At 33.5% G+C, this 13,622-nt stretch overlaps 1 protein-coding gene across 27 annotated transcripts in view; it reads right to left on the bottom strand.

The window, feature by feature from the left end:
* The window catches only part of KCNMA1 (potassium calcium-activated channel subfamily M alpha 1), a 469,151-nt gene that overhangs the window by 153,017 nt on the left and 302,512 nt on the right, over window positions 1-13,622 (bottom strand). For all 27 annotated transcript variants that reach the window (XM_050305299.1, XM_050305298.1, XM_050305292.1 and 24 more), the window contains 3 exons: window positions 11,731-11,806; window positions 9,859-10,029; window positions 8,143-8,234 (listed from right to left, as the gene is read on the bottom strand). In XM_050305299.1, coding sequence (XP_050161256.1) covers window positions 8,143-8,234; window positions 9,859-10,029; window positions 11,731-11,806 — 339 coding nt within the window. The remainder of the gene's footprint in view (window positions 1-8,142; window positions 8,235-9,858; window positions 10,030-11,730; window positions 11,807-13,622) is intronic.

Raw genomic sequence — 13,622 nt, forward strand, 5'->3', positions numbered from 1 at the left:
TGTGAAGAGAGAGCATAAATTACTCTGAAATCAAGACATGGCAGTTGTAAAAAAAAACCAACAAAAAAAATTCAACTAAAAGCTTATCTCTCCATCTGATTGCCCCGTTAGGCTAAATTTTTTAGTACAAATGAGATTAAGGTAGAGAATATTAAAGTATATAGCACATTGACTCTCAAGTGTATAAAATCCCAGCATCTTTAATATTTCTCCTCCTACAACTGTTTGTTTCACTATTCTCTTTACTTTTGAAGAATTAAAATTTTCAAAAGTGTTGAAGTCACCAAGAAACCAAAAGCACTGACTTCCAAATATATATCAACATTTAAAGTATATAAGCATCTGACCAGACTGTCACAGATGTTACTGCAGTATGTGAGAACATGTCTGAGGTACCTTTAATTTCTGTAAATTAGACCTGATGGTTTCAGCTGCAAACTATTTACGAACCAGAGTGAACTCATGCAGCCTATACAAAAGGTGCTGTGATTAATTCTAACAGAAATTATCTGTTCTTTTCAACAGGTACCATGCCTTTGAATTCTCTTAAATGGTGAGTAAAGAAAAAGGGAGTAGTTAATACCAGGAAACGCTCAATCAGCTACACTGAGTATATGGTATACAGTATAGATCAGTGGAACAGCACTGGGTCATACATAAGATTAACACAAATGAGAAATTGTTAATGTCAAACATTTGAAAGTTACTTCTGATGCAAGTATTAAGTTACTTTGTGACCAATATAAGTATGTGAAATTAAGAATCAAGACGAAATCCTTTCAAATTCTTTTAAACATAAAACTGGTAATGAGTGGCAAGCACACAACACCCTAATGAGCTGTGAATTATTACAGCTATGATACTATATAAAGTGTACTTATACAAATCCAGATTTCAGTCTTGCTCAGTGAATACTGGTGGAGTGTCACTGGCAACCTTTAAATATCAGAAACTGTTTGTGAAGCACATAGAAATAGTACAGAATTCATTTACATGGGCCTCAAATATTTTATAGCCACCAAAGTGAGATTTTTCCTAGAGAACAGGCTGAGAGAGTGCATTTCAGATACTTTAATCCAGGACAAATAGCATAGTCCTGTGTTTAAACTGTACATTAGAGCTTGCATCTGTTTGTAATGGCATGCTATCATATGATTCACTCTAGGCTGCTTTGCTTATTTAAACTCCTTTGCTTAACTACAGCTAAATGAGTTTATCTTACATTTTCCTGATATAAGGAATTTCATTATGTTTTTCTATAAAGAAAATTAAAAGTTAATATTCTTTTTTTGATGCATACCTCTGAATCTGCAATAATAAGATGAAAGCACAGCGATTTGTTTCTTCCAGGGTCTGGATTAGTTAAGAGGCTTCCACTGTAGCTTAAAGTAAAGGATGAATATTCATCCTTTCATTCAGTCTTCATGGCAATATTATCTAGAGTGTTTCTGCTTTCATGAAAAATACTGCAGTATTTAGGCATAACAGAGCTCAGAAAGAAATAAATGAGTAGTTCAATATAAACAGAAGTAAAAACTCCTAAATAGCATGCATAAGGAGTCCATACTGGAAAGCTTACAGTAAAATGCAGGAGTAATCTACACCTCCAGCATTAGCATCTCAGTTGCAAACAGGCCTTAATCTACTGTTCTAATCCCTTCAAACCCTGGACTTCATTCTTGTAATATTCTGTGTGGTAGATATCACACACACAAAACACCCTCTTATTTTGAAAACAAATCAAAGTATTTTCGGTTAAATACATTGCTTTCTCCCACCATTATTCATTTTCAAACCACATTATGTGTTTTTTATGTGCCCAAAGAGTCAAAAAATTATTAAATCCTTTGTAAGCAAAGTGGGAGTCAGGAATGGCTTTTAAGATTTTGGAGCATTTCATCCATGACCAGAGCCAATGAATTTTTATCTACAGAAATCAACTCAAAATGTCATGACTCATTTTCTGCAACGGAACCTGAGTGAAAGCAAAAAAAACCTCTAAAACTTGCTGATCAATTAATGACTTCTGCCATCTCACATTATAATCATTGGACTGTAAACACTTAGTCACGGACTGTGCAGTCTGTAGAATATGATAGGTCGGAAGATTTATACACCAGATTCAGTCTTTCTTGGGTCAAAATTTGGACAGCAATAACTGCTATTTGATGCCAAATCCAAAAGGTTTTTTTTAAAGTTTAGGAAGAGACAAAGAATTTTTACAACTTTAACTAGAAATATAAAATAAATGCTGTTATTGTGACCTCAAAGATACATTTTATGTCATAATAATGTTATATGTCACTTCCCATATTACCTTTCTTATTTTCACAAGAATGTATATAGTTTAATAAGGACATCAAATTGAAAAAAAAAAAAAGTTTGTCCTATTTCTTCTATCTGTCAGTCTATTTAACACTCATCAGATTTTCTTTATCACTAAGTGAAACTTAATTTGAAACAGTGGGATTAGAAGAATGGCTAGCAGATGGGAAATAGAGACACCCCTGGGGACCATAATGTAATCCATGTCACATTCTCTTATTACATTCTCATACCACTGAAAAAATAATATCTTACATATTGTATCTAATTATTTTATACAATAATCTAATGTCACTTTCTTCAGAGCTATGCCTCTCATTACTGCAGCAAATGGACCTTTGCTTTGGATAAGCCTTAAATTTTTTCTAATTTTTAATGAAATTCAAATGTCTAATGAGTCCAAGATGGCCTGTCAACTTAAATTATCTGTTTGTCTTTCTGTTTACCATATCTATCTGTCTACAGTTTTTATTTTTCTCTGTGAAGTTTAGTTATTGGATCCCATGTTTCCTTCTGGAAGGAATTTCTAACAGATGATTATTCCCACTGATATGTTGATGATTTGCTAATTTATGGCTTGTAAATATAAGAAATCAGAAGAAATCTCTAGGAAGCAGAGCAGATCATGAGAGATGAGAAATGAGGTTTTAATAGCTTGCAGAGTAAAGTACTGGGATTTCATTAAAATACAGTTTTTAATCCTACATACTAACTACAATAATGTACCTGGATTTTTGGGGGGTTTAGGTTTTTAGTTTTTAGTTTTTTGAATATGTAACAAAGTCTAGTATAAACATTTATTATTGTGCCAAAGCAAGATGTTTATATATATATGGACAGAATCACAGAATGGTTAATGTTGGAAGGGACCACAGCAAGTCATCTGGTCCAACCTCTCTGCTCAAGCAGGTCATCCCTCTCTCTGCCAATATGGAAAGCCATGTTCTACTTTCTGCCTTCATAAAGGGCAGAATTTGATAGCAGTTTTGCTTCAAAGAGGCAAAAATAATTTAGTTCATGGAATTAAAAGTCATTAATTTAATGTAAAAATCAGTAGTTTATCCAGTCTCTCTGAGTTCATCAGTTTACAAATACTCTTTCCATATGCTTTCCAGAGCTTTGTGCAGGCTGATCTACAAGCTATTATCTTCAACTGGAAAATACTTCACAGAATTAAAATCTAATCTGATCATGTGAGCATATGAATACAGAAACAAGTCTGGATCTTTAACTGAATTTCATACTGCACCTCTCTAATGTGAATATTATAAACAAATAATCAAAATAAACTTGATTTTTTTTTTTTTTAAGAAATAACACAGTTGATTTTGTAAGTACTTTTTTGGCTGGAAATGAATGTTTAAGTTCCAAATATCAAAAAAGAGTGCTATAGCATAAATCTACTTATCCAGACCCAAGACTTTCTTGAAGAAAAGCCCCGTCTCATAAGAATTATATCCTGAACTTCATAACTAAGAGCTTAGTTGGAGCACTTCAGGAAATCATCCAAAGACAAAATGATCACTGCCCCTTCCAGTCTTTCAGAGATATGAATCCATGAACAAACCTGCAGGCTTATTGCTACATTTTAAACCCAATACTCTTTCAGCTATGCTGATGGGGGCAGATACCTTTCCATCCTTTTACGGTACTTCACTTTAGAAACATCACTTTAAAATGATGCCTTGAAAACTAACTCCTCATTAATTCCTCAGATAGTTTACAGAAAAAGCCTAAACAAAGTCAAATCAAAAGCTTTAAAAAGAAAAGAGCTAAGTATAGATAGGGTGTAAGGAAGCACTCACTGGGCTCAAAATTTTTAAGAAAAATGGCTAAGAGGAAACATCATTACAAAGAATATTATGTGCAATACCCACTTCATAGAAAGTGTTTCTCAAAATGTAAAATCATGTACCACAGAATTCATCCAGGGAAAAGAATAAGAAGGAGAAACAGTAGTGACTGAATTTCTTGTCAGAGAGAACAGAAAAGCTACATAGGACTCAATATGGAAAATACTGAAAGACACATCACCGTTATCCTAAGATACCTCTTAGTTGTATTACAAAATAATATTTTTTACAAGTCTGATTGCTTCTTACAACTGAATTTTGTTTCCCACTTGTGACTTAGTTTTTCATATATGTATATTTATTATCAACTGTTTTCTGTCTTGTAACTGCAGCCTGGTTTTCTCTGTATTATTTGTATGTAGTGATGACTATAGCAAGAAGGAATTGTTTGTCTGTTCTGTGTATAACTAAACTGAAAAGGCCAGTTTTGCTTGTCTACTGATCATCTGATTCTGGTATATCAGGGCACACAGTAAAAACATTACAGAGGCTTCTGATGAGCTGAAGAAGAAAAACAGTAAAAACCCAGCTGTTTAGCAGTAATATTATTGCTTACAGAGCAACTCTCATTGCTTATAAATTTGGAATTCAAGACAAGGATTGTTATATTTTCTCTGATAATTTTTTTTTTGTTATAGATTGTAATTGTGCCTAACTCATTACCCTACTAGACCTCAAAGGTGTATGTTTAGTCTGAGTCAAATTTTGTACAGATATATTGGTAAGAAATTTTGGTATATATGCAACAGTGAGTACTGTTGTTTATTTAACAGGTGAAACTTCAATCAAAGACTATAAAAAATTCCTGTTGTGTATTTTATGAGACTCTAAAAATCTCACTACAGTAATACTACAAAGCAGAAATTATAATTTAAATTAAAAATTTAAAAAATTCTCTGTGGACTTACATAACATAACTAACCAGTATCTAGTAAATTTAACCAGTGATAACTGCATACTGCCCACAAGCTACTTCTGCTTCCCAAGTCTGTATATATGTGTCTCATCTAAGAGAGAAGTAAGATTTTTTATTGTTCCAAATGCATCCTATATTGTTTATGAGACCTTTGGGGACTTTATCAGCTGAAAAGCAAAATGAAATGTGAGATCAAACTCATTGGTGTGTTGGTAATTTCTCTTCTTTAGTAGGTGGCGTTTGTATCAAGAATTCTTATGCACACATTCTATCTTCTTTGACAGTTACAATTTCATAGCAAGGCTCTCCTCAGTATTAAAATCACGCAGTGCAATCCTCAAAACACACATAATCATATGTTGATTTTAATTTACGACCTAAATGTTTAATAACCATATAGAAACATGTTATTCCACACACCCAGATTCTACAAGGCAACATGTATAAAAAAATATGTAAATGCTACAAAGCAGATTCCCTATATTTTTCTATTTTTTAGAAAGTTAAAAAGTATACATATTTTAAGGGCTGAAACTATATCTTCCAAAAAAAAAAAATCAGCTGTTTTCATATTGTAAACATATTTTATTTTATCTGGAAACTTTCTGACGATAGAAATAGAAAAACTGTAGTTTCTCATTATGTTTACTGCCAGAATCTATCCTTGGTTGCTCAACTAAAGACCTTATATTGCTAATTACTACCACATGCCCATATCCCACGCAAAGGAAAACTTATTGGTTCTGACAATCCATTCTCTCAACACTGAATTTCAAATGAAAACTTAAATTTTGGCCAAACATAACATTTCATCAATCTTGTTCTATTGACTGCAAAAGCAACATCAAACAAGGAGTGCTAATGGCTTTTTACTGTGCAGTTCCCAAGCTTAGATTCTCTGATGAAAGACCCACATGAGCAAAGGACATCTTTAAACTACTTCACAATTAATAATTGAACTGGAAAACAATGTATAAAGTAAATTGAACAGTTCGTATGCTGGTGACAGAGCTGAGTTTCAAACAACAAATTATATGAGCAGTACAAATCAGCAGAGAAAGCACTGACAACAGACTGAGATAAAAACAAACAGATAGTGCAAATAAAGAAAGACATAAACAAAAGGTGAAAAAATAAAATTAAGCACACCCCAAAGCTAGCAGAAGCCTGTAATCTGATGCTGAGTTTTTCAGGATGTGGGGTTCTGACTGAAGATCAGGTCAAAATTTAGAGACATCTGAGCAATGCTGGGTACTAGTGACAATGTAGAAGGGGAGAGACTAAAACTGTATGTATAATAGTTTTTAACCATATACCCCTCTGCTATAACTCCTTTGAAGCTTCAAAAACAGAGGTGTATGTTCTGTATTTGAAAAACCTACTCTTTGAGAAACCAGGTAAGAATAAAAATATGAAACTATGTCCCAAAAAAAATTTTTGGAAATTCATGATACTATTCTTTCTCAGAAATAAAGACAAGACGTTTTGTCAGTCTAGGTTAAGTGATGGAAACTTCCAACACTGGTGTTTACAGTTTACCCTAAACATTTGAGGGTATCTCAAAAATATTGAAGTTTACTGTCTAATTGCTTGAATATTATTGAACAGACAATAGTATTCTAATTCTAAAGCTTTGATTTATCTCCCCAGTGATGTAAAACAGTACTCTAGAATTATCTCTGTGGGACATTTACAGTCTCTGCTATGCAGAGAGAAGAAACAACTTGATTAAACCATAATCCACTTTAATAAAATGTTGCAGGGTGATGATTTGAAACGAATAAAGTAAAAAATTTTCTTAAAGTAAGGAGAGGGAAAATTAATTAGATGCATTTCTTGCAGTACCTTCTTTGTTTGAAGGTACTGCAAAGGGCCTTCAAATAAAAGGCCCTCTGTATGAGTAGTCTTTCAGGGCAAATATATCTCTACCACTGAATGTCACGATGATATGCAATGAAATGAAAGATGGCAACATTAAACGTGATATTGTGCTAGATCACACTATATCACCAAGTACATCTAGTTCAGTAACAGCTATATCCCAGTAGGTCTAGATGCTGGCAATGCCAGAAACAGCTGGTTTTAACTTGGTCATGAAAACAAAGAGGCTTTTAATAGAAATGTAATAAGCTGATGTGGTCCAATAAAGTTTAACCTTTGCCACCAGGTAAAAATAGTGGGGTTTATGGGTTTGTTATGGGTTTGTTCCTTTACCATACTATGTTGATATTAAGGCTACTGTCTGCTCTTCTTAGGGTAAGTTTTTTACAGTGTGTGGAAGTGAATTGCTTTAAAATCCCTGGTCATAGATCCTAAATTCATGAGTGTTGCAATATCCATAGGAAGTAAAAAGAAGATGCATGAGAATCTGCTGATGGAACACTGAGAAATGGGGCTATTAGACTTCTTACATAGTCAGTCCAACAGAATAAACCGTTCAACTTAAATCTCCTATTTTACACTCCAGCAAAACCAAGTGTTCTAAAGAATTAAGTTGTCTGAATATCATGTGAATTATCATTGTCACTTAGTTAAGAGATAAACCACACGATAACCTGGTGCCCAAAACAGTTAAGTGACAACTCAACCTTGTTCCAGAAGCTAACTCCATCTGTAATAGCAGCACTTTTAACAAGATATGTTAGTGCAGTCTTAGTGGTATCCAGGTTCTCTGGAAGTAGGGACAGAATGTTGTGACTTGTACCATAGCATAGCCCAGGTCTCTAATTATAGTGTGACAACTCTCCAGTGGTAACATCTGATGTCAAAGAACACAGCCTTATAAGCTGTGAGTCAGCTATTACCACCTTCAGGGGCTCTTTAAAGTCACACAACCACACCTGGTCTTTTTTGACTTACTTTCTGCCTCGAGTTGAGTTAAAAGTTCCGCCGTATTTCTTCCGATTAAGGATGAGAGCAGCAATTTCTGGCACGTAGCGAGCAAACATTGCCTACATGCATGAAACAAAAACACAAAAAAAAAAAGAAAATGGCATGCAGAGAGTGTTCTACTGCAGCAGAGGCAGCAGAGCCTCTTGGGATACTTACTTTCTTCCACTAACCGCACTATAGGAACCACCATATTTCTTGCGGTTTCCTATTAACTCTATGATTTCAGGGACGTAGCTGGCAAACATGGCCTAAGAAGAAGATAGGAGACAGAAGAAAAGACTAAAAAGAGAGGCCAAAGAAAGGGGGATGATGAATATTTTCAGAAGATATATATTTTTTAGATCTGAAAATGCAAAAGAATTAGATCTATGCAGTTGTTCAAAAAGAAAATTTAAAAAAATGTAAAAGTTCTTATCAAACAAAACAAGAGGGCTCAATGTAAAAGTTGGTCTTGGAGAAGATGTATACCTTATAAATAAAGAAAATGGTCAAAAGAGGAAAAATAGACACACAAAACAAAACAAGAACAAAATTAATCCAAACTGGTAACTAATCACAAAAAGCAGTTATGTCTATTTCTTCCTGAAGAAGGGAGGGGGAAAAACCCATCCAAGCCCCACTGCAAAAAAAATCCAAACCCAAGTATTATCATTACTGTTACATTTCTGTTTTAAAATACAGACTTTTGCCCCCAGCATTAGAATTTAAAAGAAGACAAAAAACAGATGGAAGCAGGGGCTATTTCCCCATCAAGAAACAAAAAAATTACCCCTGCCCCCCCAAAAAAAAAAACTTTTCCAAAAGTTGTTGGGTTTAGAAGGATTGGAATAACATGTGATAGAAAAAAGGGTTTGAGGAGAAAATAAAAAATATTCTGCCATGTTTTGTCCAACAAACATCTTCCTTGTGGCTGGATAATTCGAAGAGCTACTGCCATTTGACATGATCTTTGTCTTCGTATGTCAATGATCAGAGATGGGAATGCATATATTTAATGCTCATATATATGTATCTGTGTGTCTCATATATGGCATTCATAACACTAGTTATATACATATCACCTCTGTAAGATATGTATATGTGAAATCAATATATGAGGGTAAGGTAACAATGTATGTATGTATGTATGTGTACAATCTATTTATAGTCATCCATAAAGCACTTACCTTGAAATATGTAAATATTAAAATAAACTTTGCTGTTTTAGAGAACAACATTGCTACTGGTCCTATAATATTACTAACGCTGACAAATAATAGAAAAGTCAACATAAGACAATTAGTAACTTGGATGCTATTTACATACAGAACAAAGAACACAAGAATCCTATAAAAGGATCCTGATTATTATTATCATGTGACAGACTGTGAGTTAAAATTGCACTACATGACATGAAAAGATGTTTGAAATTAAAGAGAATGTGGTTTGCCATCATCTAGATCAGGCAAGCTGCTCTTTAAGGAAGTCCAAAGCCACAGTGTTTGTTGGAATTCTGGGAAGGAACACAGAAGGGTGGGTAGGACATCTGAAACCGCAAAGTGCCTTTAAATATCAATATCAGCCTCCAAAAAAATGCACTACAGTCAGTCACTAAAACATCAAGGACTACAAATAACATTATATGTTGAAATATTAAGGCACTTTATGTATTCACATGCATTACTCATTAAAAGGAATTAGATAAATTCTGACTAAACTGGACTAATTTGATAAGCTCTGCCAAAGTATTTATCTACATGAAAAAAGGGCACATTAAAAATATTTGAATGCTTTATAATTAATTTTAGTTTTACTTAATTACAACGAGGTATACCAGACCAAGTATTAAGGTAGCTGGAATAATAGGAAGAATTAAAAAAAAAGAGTTTTTACCAATCCCCCAAGGATGAAGAAGACCATGAAAAGGCGACCAAGGGTTGTTTTTGCATAAACATCTCCATAGCCAACAGTGGACATTGTAACCATCAGTAAATAAACACATTCCCAATATGTTAGCGGTTGATTATTTTGGAAGTTTTCCCATGGATCCCCTGAGTTCTCCACCTAAATGTAAAAGAAAACATATAATGAATTAATAGAGTTGTACCCCAAATTATTTCTAACCATATATGCATGTGCATGTGTGCCCGTATATATATAATATGACACATAATATAAACTCTGAATCCCTTTCTGTGATTTATTTTGAACTAATACAGAACCTGACGCTGTCCAAAATGTAGCACTACAATTCTTTTGCCAATATACATAGCCTTTCCACTCATACTATTTATGGAAATTATCTTTTCCATTCACCACTAAATAACTTACTAATGCGGTTAAGTGAGTTCATTTTATAAATATTTCTTTTGAACATTTTCAGAGTGAAACTTATGTGTAATGCAATTACACTCCTTAATGTTTTTTCTTTTAAAGGACTATGTAGCTATTAGGCATTACTGACATGTTTAGTGATACAGTACTACTTTTTCAAAAAGTCAGCTGCTCCTGTGACAAAATTATAAATTTATCAGTTGGAAAAGAGCATGCCCTCTAAAATTTGTTCCACAGTAAAAAGTTGAAGTTTGAGTATTCCTACAGTAGAATAGAGCAACTTACGCTGAAAAGTAAAGCAGAAAAAAAATCCAAATCCTAGAAAATAGCATTCCCTCAGTCTTCTTGTAGTTTTTAAAAGAGTGGTGAGGTTTTTTTTGGTTTTGTGTTCATAACTAGGAAAAGCTTTTGTTTCTATGACAGAAATGCTATATTTGCTCAGAGGAGTGTAAAAATAGGGTCCTATGTCAATGAGAAATATATCATAAATGAAAATATCCAAAATCTCGGTGTATCTTTGTAAGAGTGAAAATTAAATGACAGATATATCAAGAAAATAAATATTTTTAATTTAATCTTACACAGTTGGATGCAGCTCAAGGTAATTCAAGTGAAGTCAATGAAATTGCTCCAGTGACACCAATATCATTAAATTTTATTACTAGTCCAAAACATTCCTTAATAACTTATTACTACTACCAGCTCAAAATTTTCCTGATTCTAAATTGACTATAAAATGTACTTAAAGGACAACCACTTAATCATATTTTATTTACCAAACAAATCAGTAATAGCTATTCGTTTAAAACACATACTTGACATATACCTATCGTTCATTTGCATATTCACAGTTATGAATTCATGTACTTCTGTACTATTTTACTATTTTCAGGTGTTGTCAAGTGCAGAATAGAAATCTACTACCAAAAAAAATGTGTTATCAGTTACTGCAAGCTACACTTTACAATTTGAAATTTAAAAACAAATGAAAAGGAAAATCTCTAAACAAATTGCTATCCAGAATGTTAGCAATCCCATTACTCCTCGTGGAAATACAGAACTGTGTGCTTCTGACGCAACTATGGATTTCCCAGGACCTCTGCCTAGTTCCAACTCAGCCAACTGCTCCAAGGAAGCACTCGCAGGAGTTCTTTGGGAAGCACTGCCACCTCCTGGTAAATTGTCATCGTTTTACAAGTTGCACCAGTCCAAGTCTCCTGCCTTATTGCTGAGGTTAATGATGTCTGTCTTACTACTACAAACTAGTTTTGAGTAGAAGCTTAAAATTTGGGAAGCTGTGATGCCTTTTTATTGTCCTTTTGCGATGTGTTAAGGGATTATACAGAGCAAGGCAATTGCAGGAAATAAAGAAGCTCAGAGAGCAGATGATCCATGAGAAAAAGTCAATGAAGTACTTTCAAATATACTTACCAAATGTATGAACCCAGCTGCTGTCAGCCACGTGCTGATAAATATAGAGCACAGATTCACTAGCTTGATGGAATTACTGAAAAGAAACAAAACAAATAGGAACTTTTAGACTAGAATTTGTTACACATTTTCTGCACATACCTGTATAAAACTGCATACTTCAGACTAAAGAATTTGATAGTTATTTCCAAAGAGAAACAGACTCCCTAAAAAACTTAATCAAAAGCTCACGCAAAACATGTATTATTTTGTCTTTGCAGAGTTCACAATGTCATCATTCAGATACCTTGAAAGTTCTCACGTATGAGAGCAGAAGGTATGGCTACCTCTGTACTCATAAACAAACTAATAATGTTTTTTCACAGATAATTTGGTTGCCTGTCAGTACACTCACCTCCTTATTTTTCATTGTTATACATCTCCAAGGTATTCACATATAAATACATAAAAACACATGAGAAAGTTATGATTCCCAAATTAAATATCTAAGGTATTTAAGAGTTCTCATGAAAAGTCCTAAGTAATTTTCATATTGTTCTGCTGGGATGAACTCCTATGGACTACTTTATGTAAATTCACACTGAATTAGAGCATTTCATTGTTCACATTAACATTTTTCTTTAAAAAATGAGAAAAAGTAAAATTTAAATTATGAAAAAAGTGATATTTAAACCTACCAATCAAACTCTGTGGATATTTTTAGTCCCATTGAGTAGTATGTTCCCTATCGTAGCCAAAAGTGATTTTGAAGCAAGGACCTCATTCAGTTCAGGAGGAAAACACCATACTTAAAATCTTGTGGAAGAAATACAAGTAAAACTTACTCCCTCTCTTCTCACAAAAATCACTATCCTAAGAAGGATATTCAACACATCCACAAGGAACCTGCAGTCCGTGTGTGACTGTGTTTAAACAATCTTATCCATTCATGGAATTGTAAGCTCTCCTTTGGTTTTGAAAACATTTATACCTCAGGGAAAAAAACTCAATTATTCCTAAAGCATTAAATTTAAAAAAAAGATAAAAATTGGAAACCAATCACTATCATTGTTAGCAGCAGTAGTTTTGCAGTAGAATTAATTAATATTTCTATTTGTAACTATTTGAGGACAAAAAAAATGCATTAATTTCTTTAATATGTAGAGAAGAACTTGGAAAATTAATCACACCAACGTCACTAAAAATAATTTAAGAGTTACAGTTAGTGCAGTGGGCATCTTGAGGCACAAGGAACAGAATATAACCGGTTAGTATGAAAGATGTGGTAATAAATATTATGCTCAAAAATAAAATAATATACCAGCTATCCTGCCATTAACCAGTGCTCACCTACATCGACACGTTACTTGTCTCTCTCTTTCTCAAGGTATGGTTGATTAAAGTCCCTATTTTGTTGGTGTTAACATTCAGTTACAGCACAGGACCCAGACCAATAGTTTTGTAGATTAAACAAAATCTCAACTTAGGAAAGGAGATGTTCCTAATAAAATAATGTGTCAGTCCACATGTTATTGCAATACAAATAAATGACAGCACCCACTAATAACTACATTACTTGTTTGGTACATTTATTTCTGCAGATTTTTTAAGCATTGTACCTTGTCTCTCCTCTATGAAATACTCCCTGTGCTTCCGCCAGAGTCTAAATATAGATGAAGGATTAGTCACAAATATTTTCCCCCTCTTTAAGCTCTTTCCAACATCTGTGCAAAATCCCTTACTGTGAGCCCTGCCTAAGCCTCTGTAGTTTTGTTGAAAAATAATACTAGAAAACAATGAAGGAGAGAAATTTTCAACTGAAAATTGCATAAATCAATTTCATCAAACATGAGAACAAAAAATTTTGAGTAAATGACATTTTATTTCAAATTAAGGAAACAAACAGGTCCTTG

The sequence above is a fragment of the Myiozetetes cayanensis genome, unplaced genomic scaffold, assembly GCF_022539395.1.
Source record: "Myiozetetes cayanensis isolate MyiCay16 unplaced genomic scaffold, myiCay2020 scf10, whole genome shotgun sequence".
NCBI lineage: Eukaryota > Metazoa > Chordata > Aves > Passeriformes > Tyrannidae > Myiozetetes > Myiozetetes cayanensis.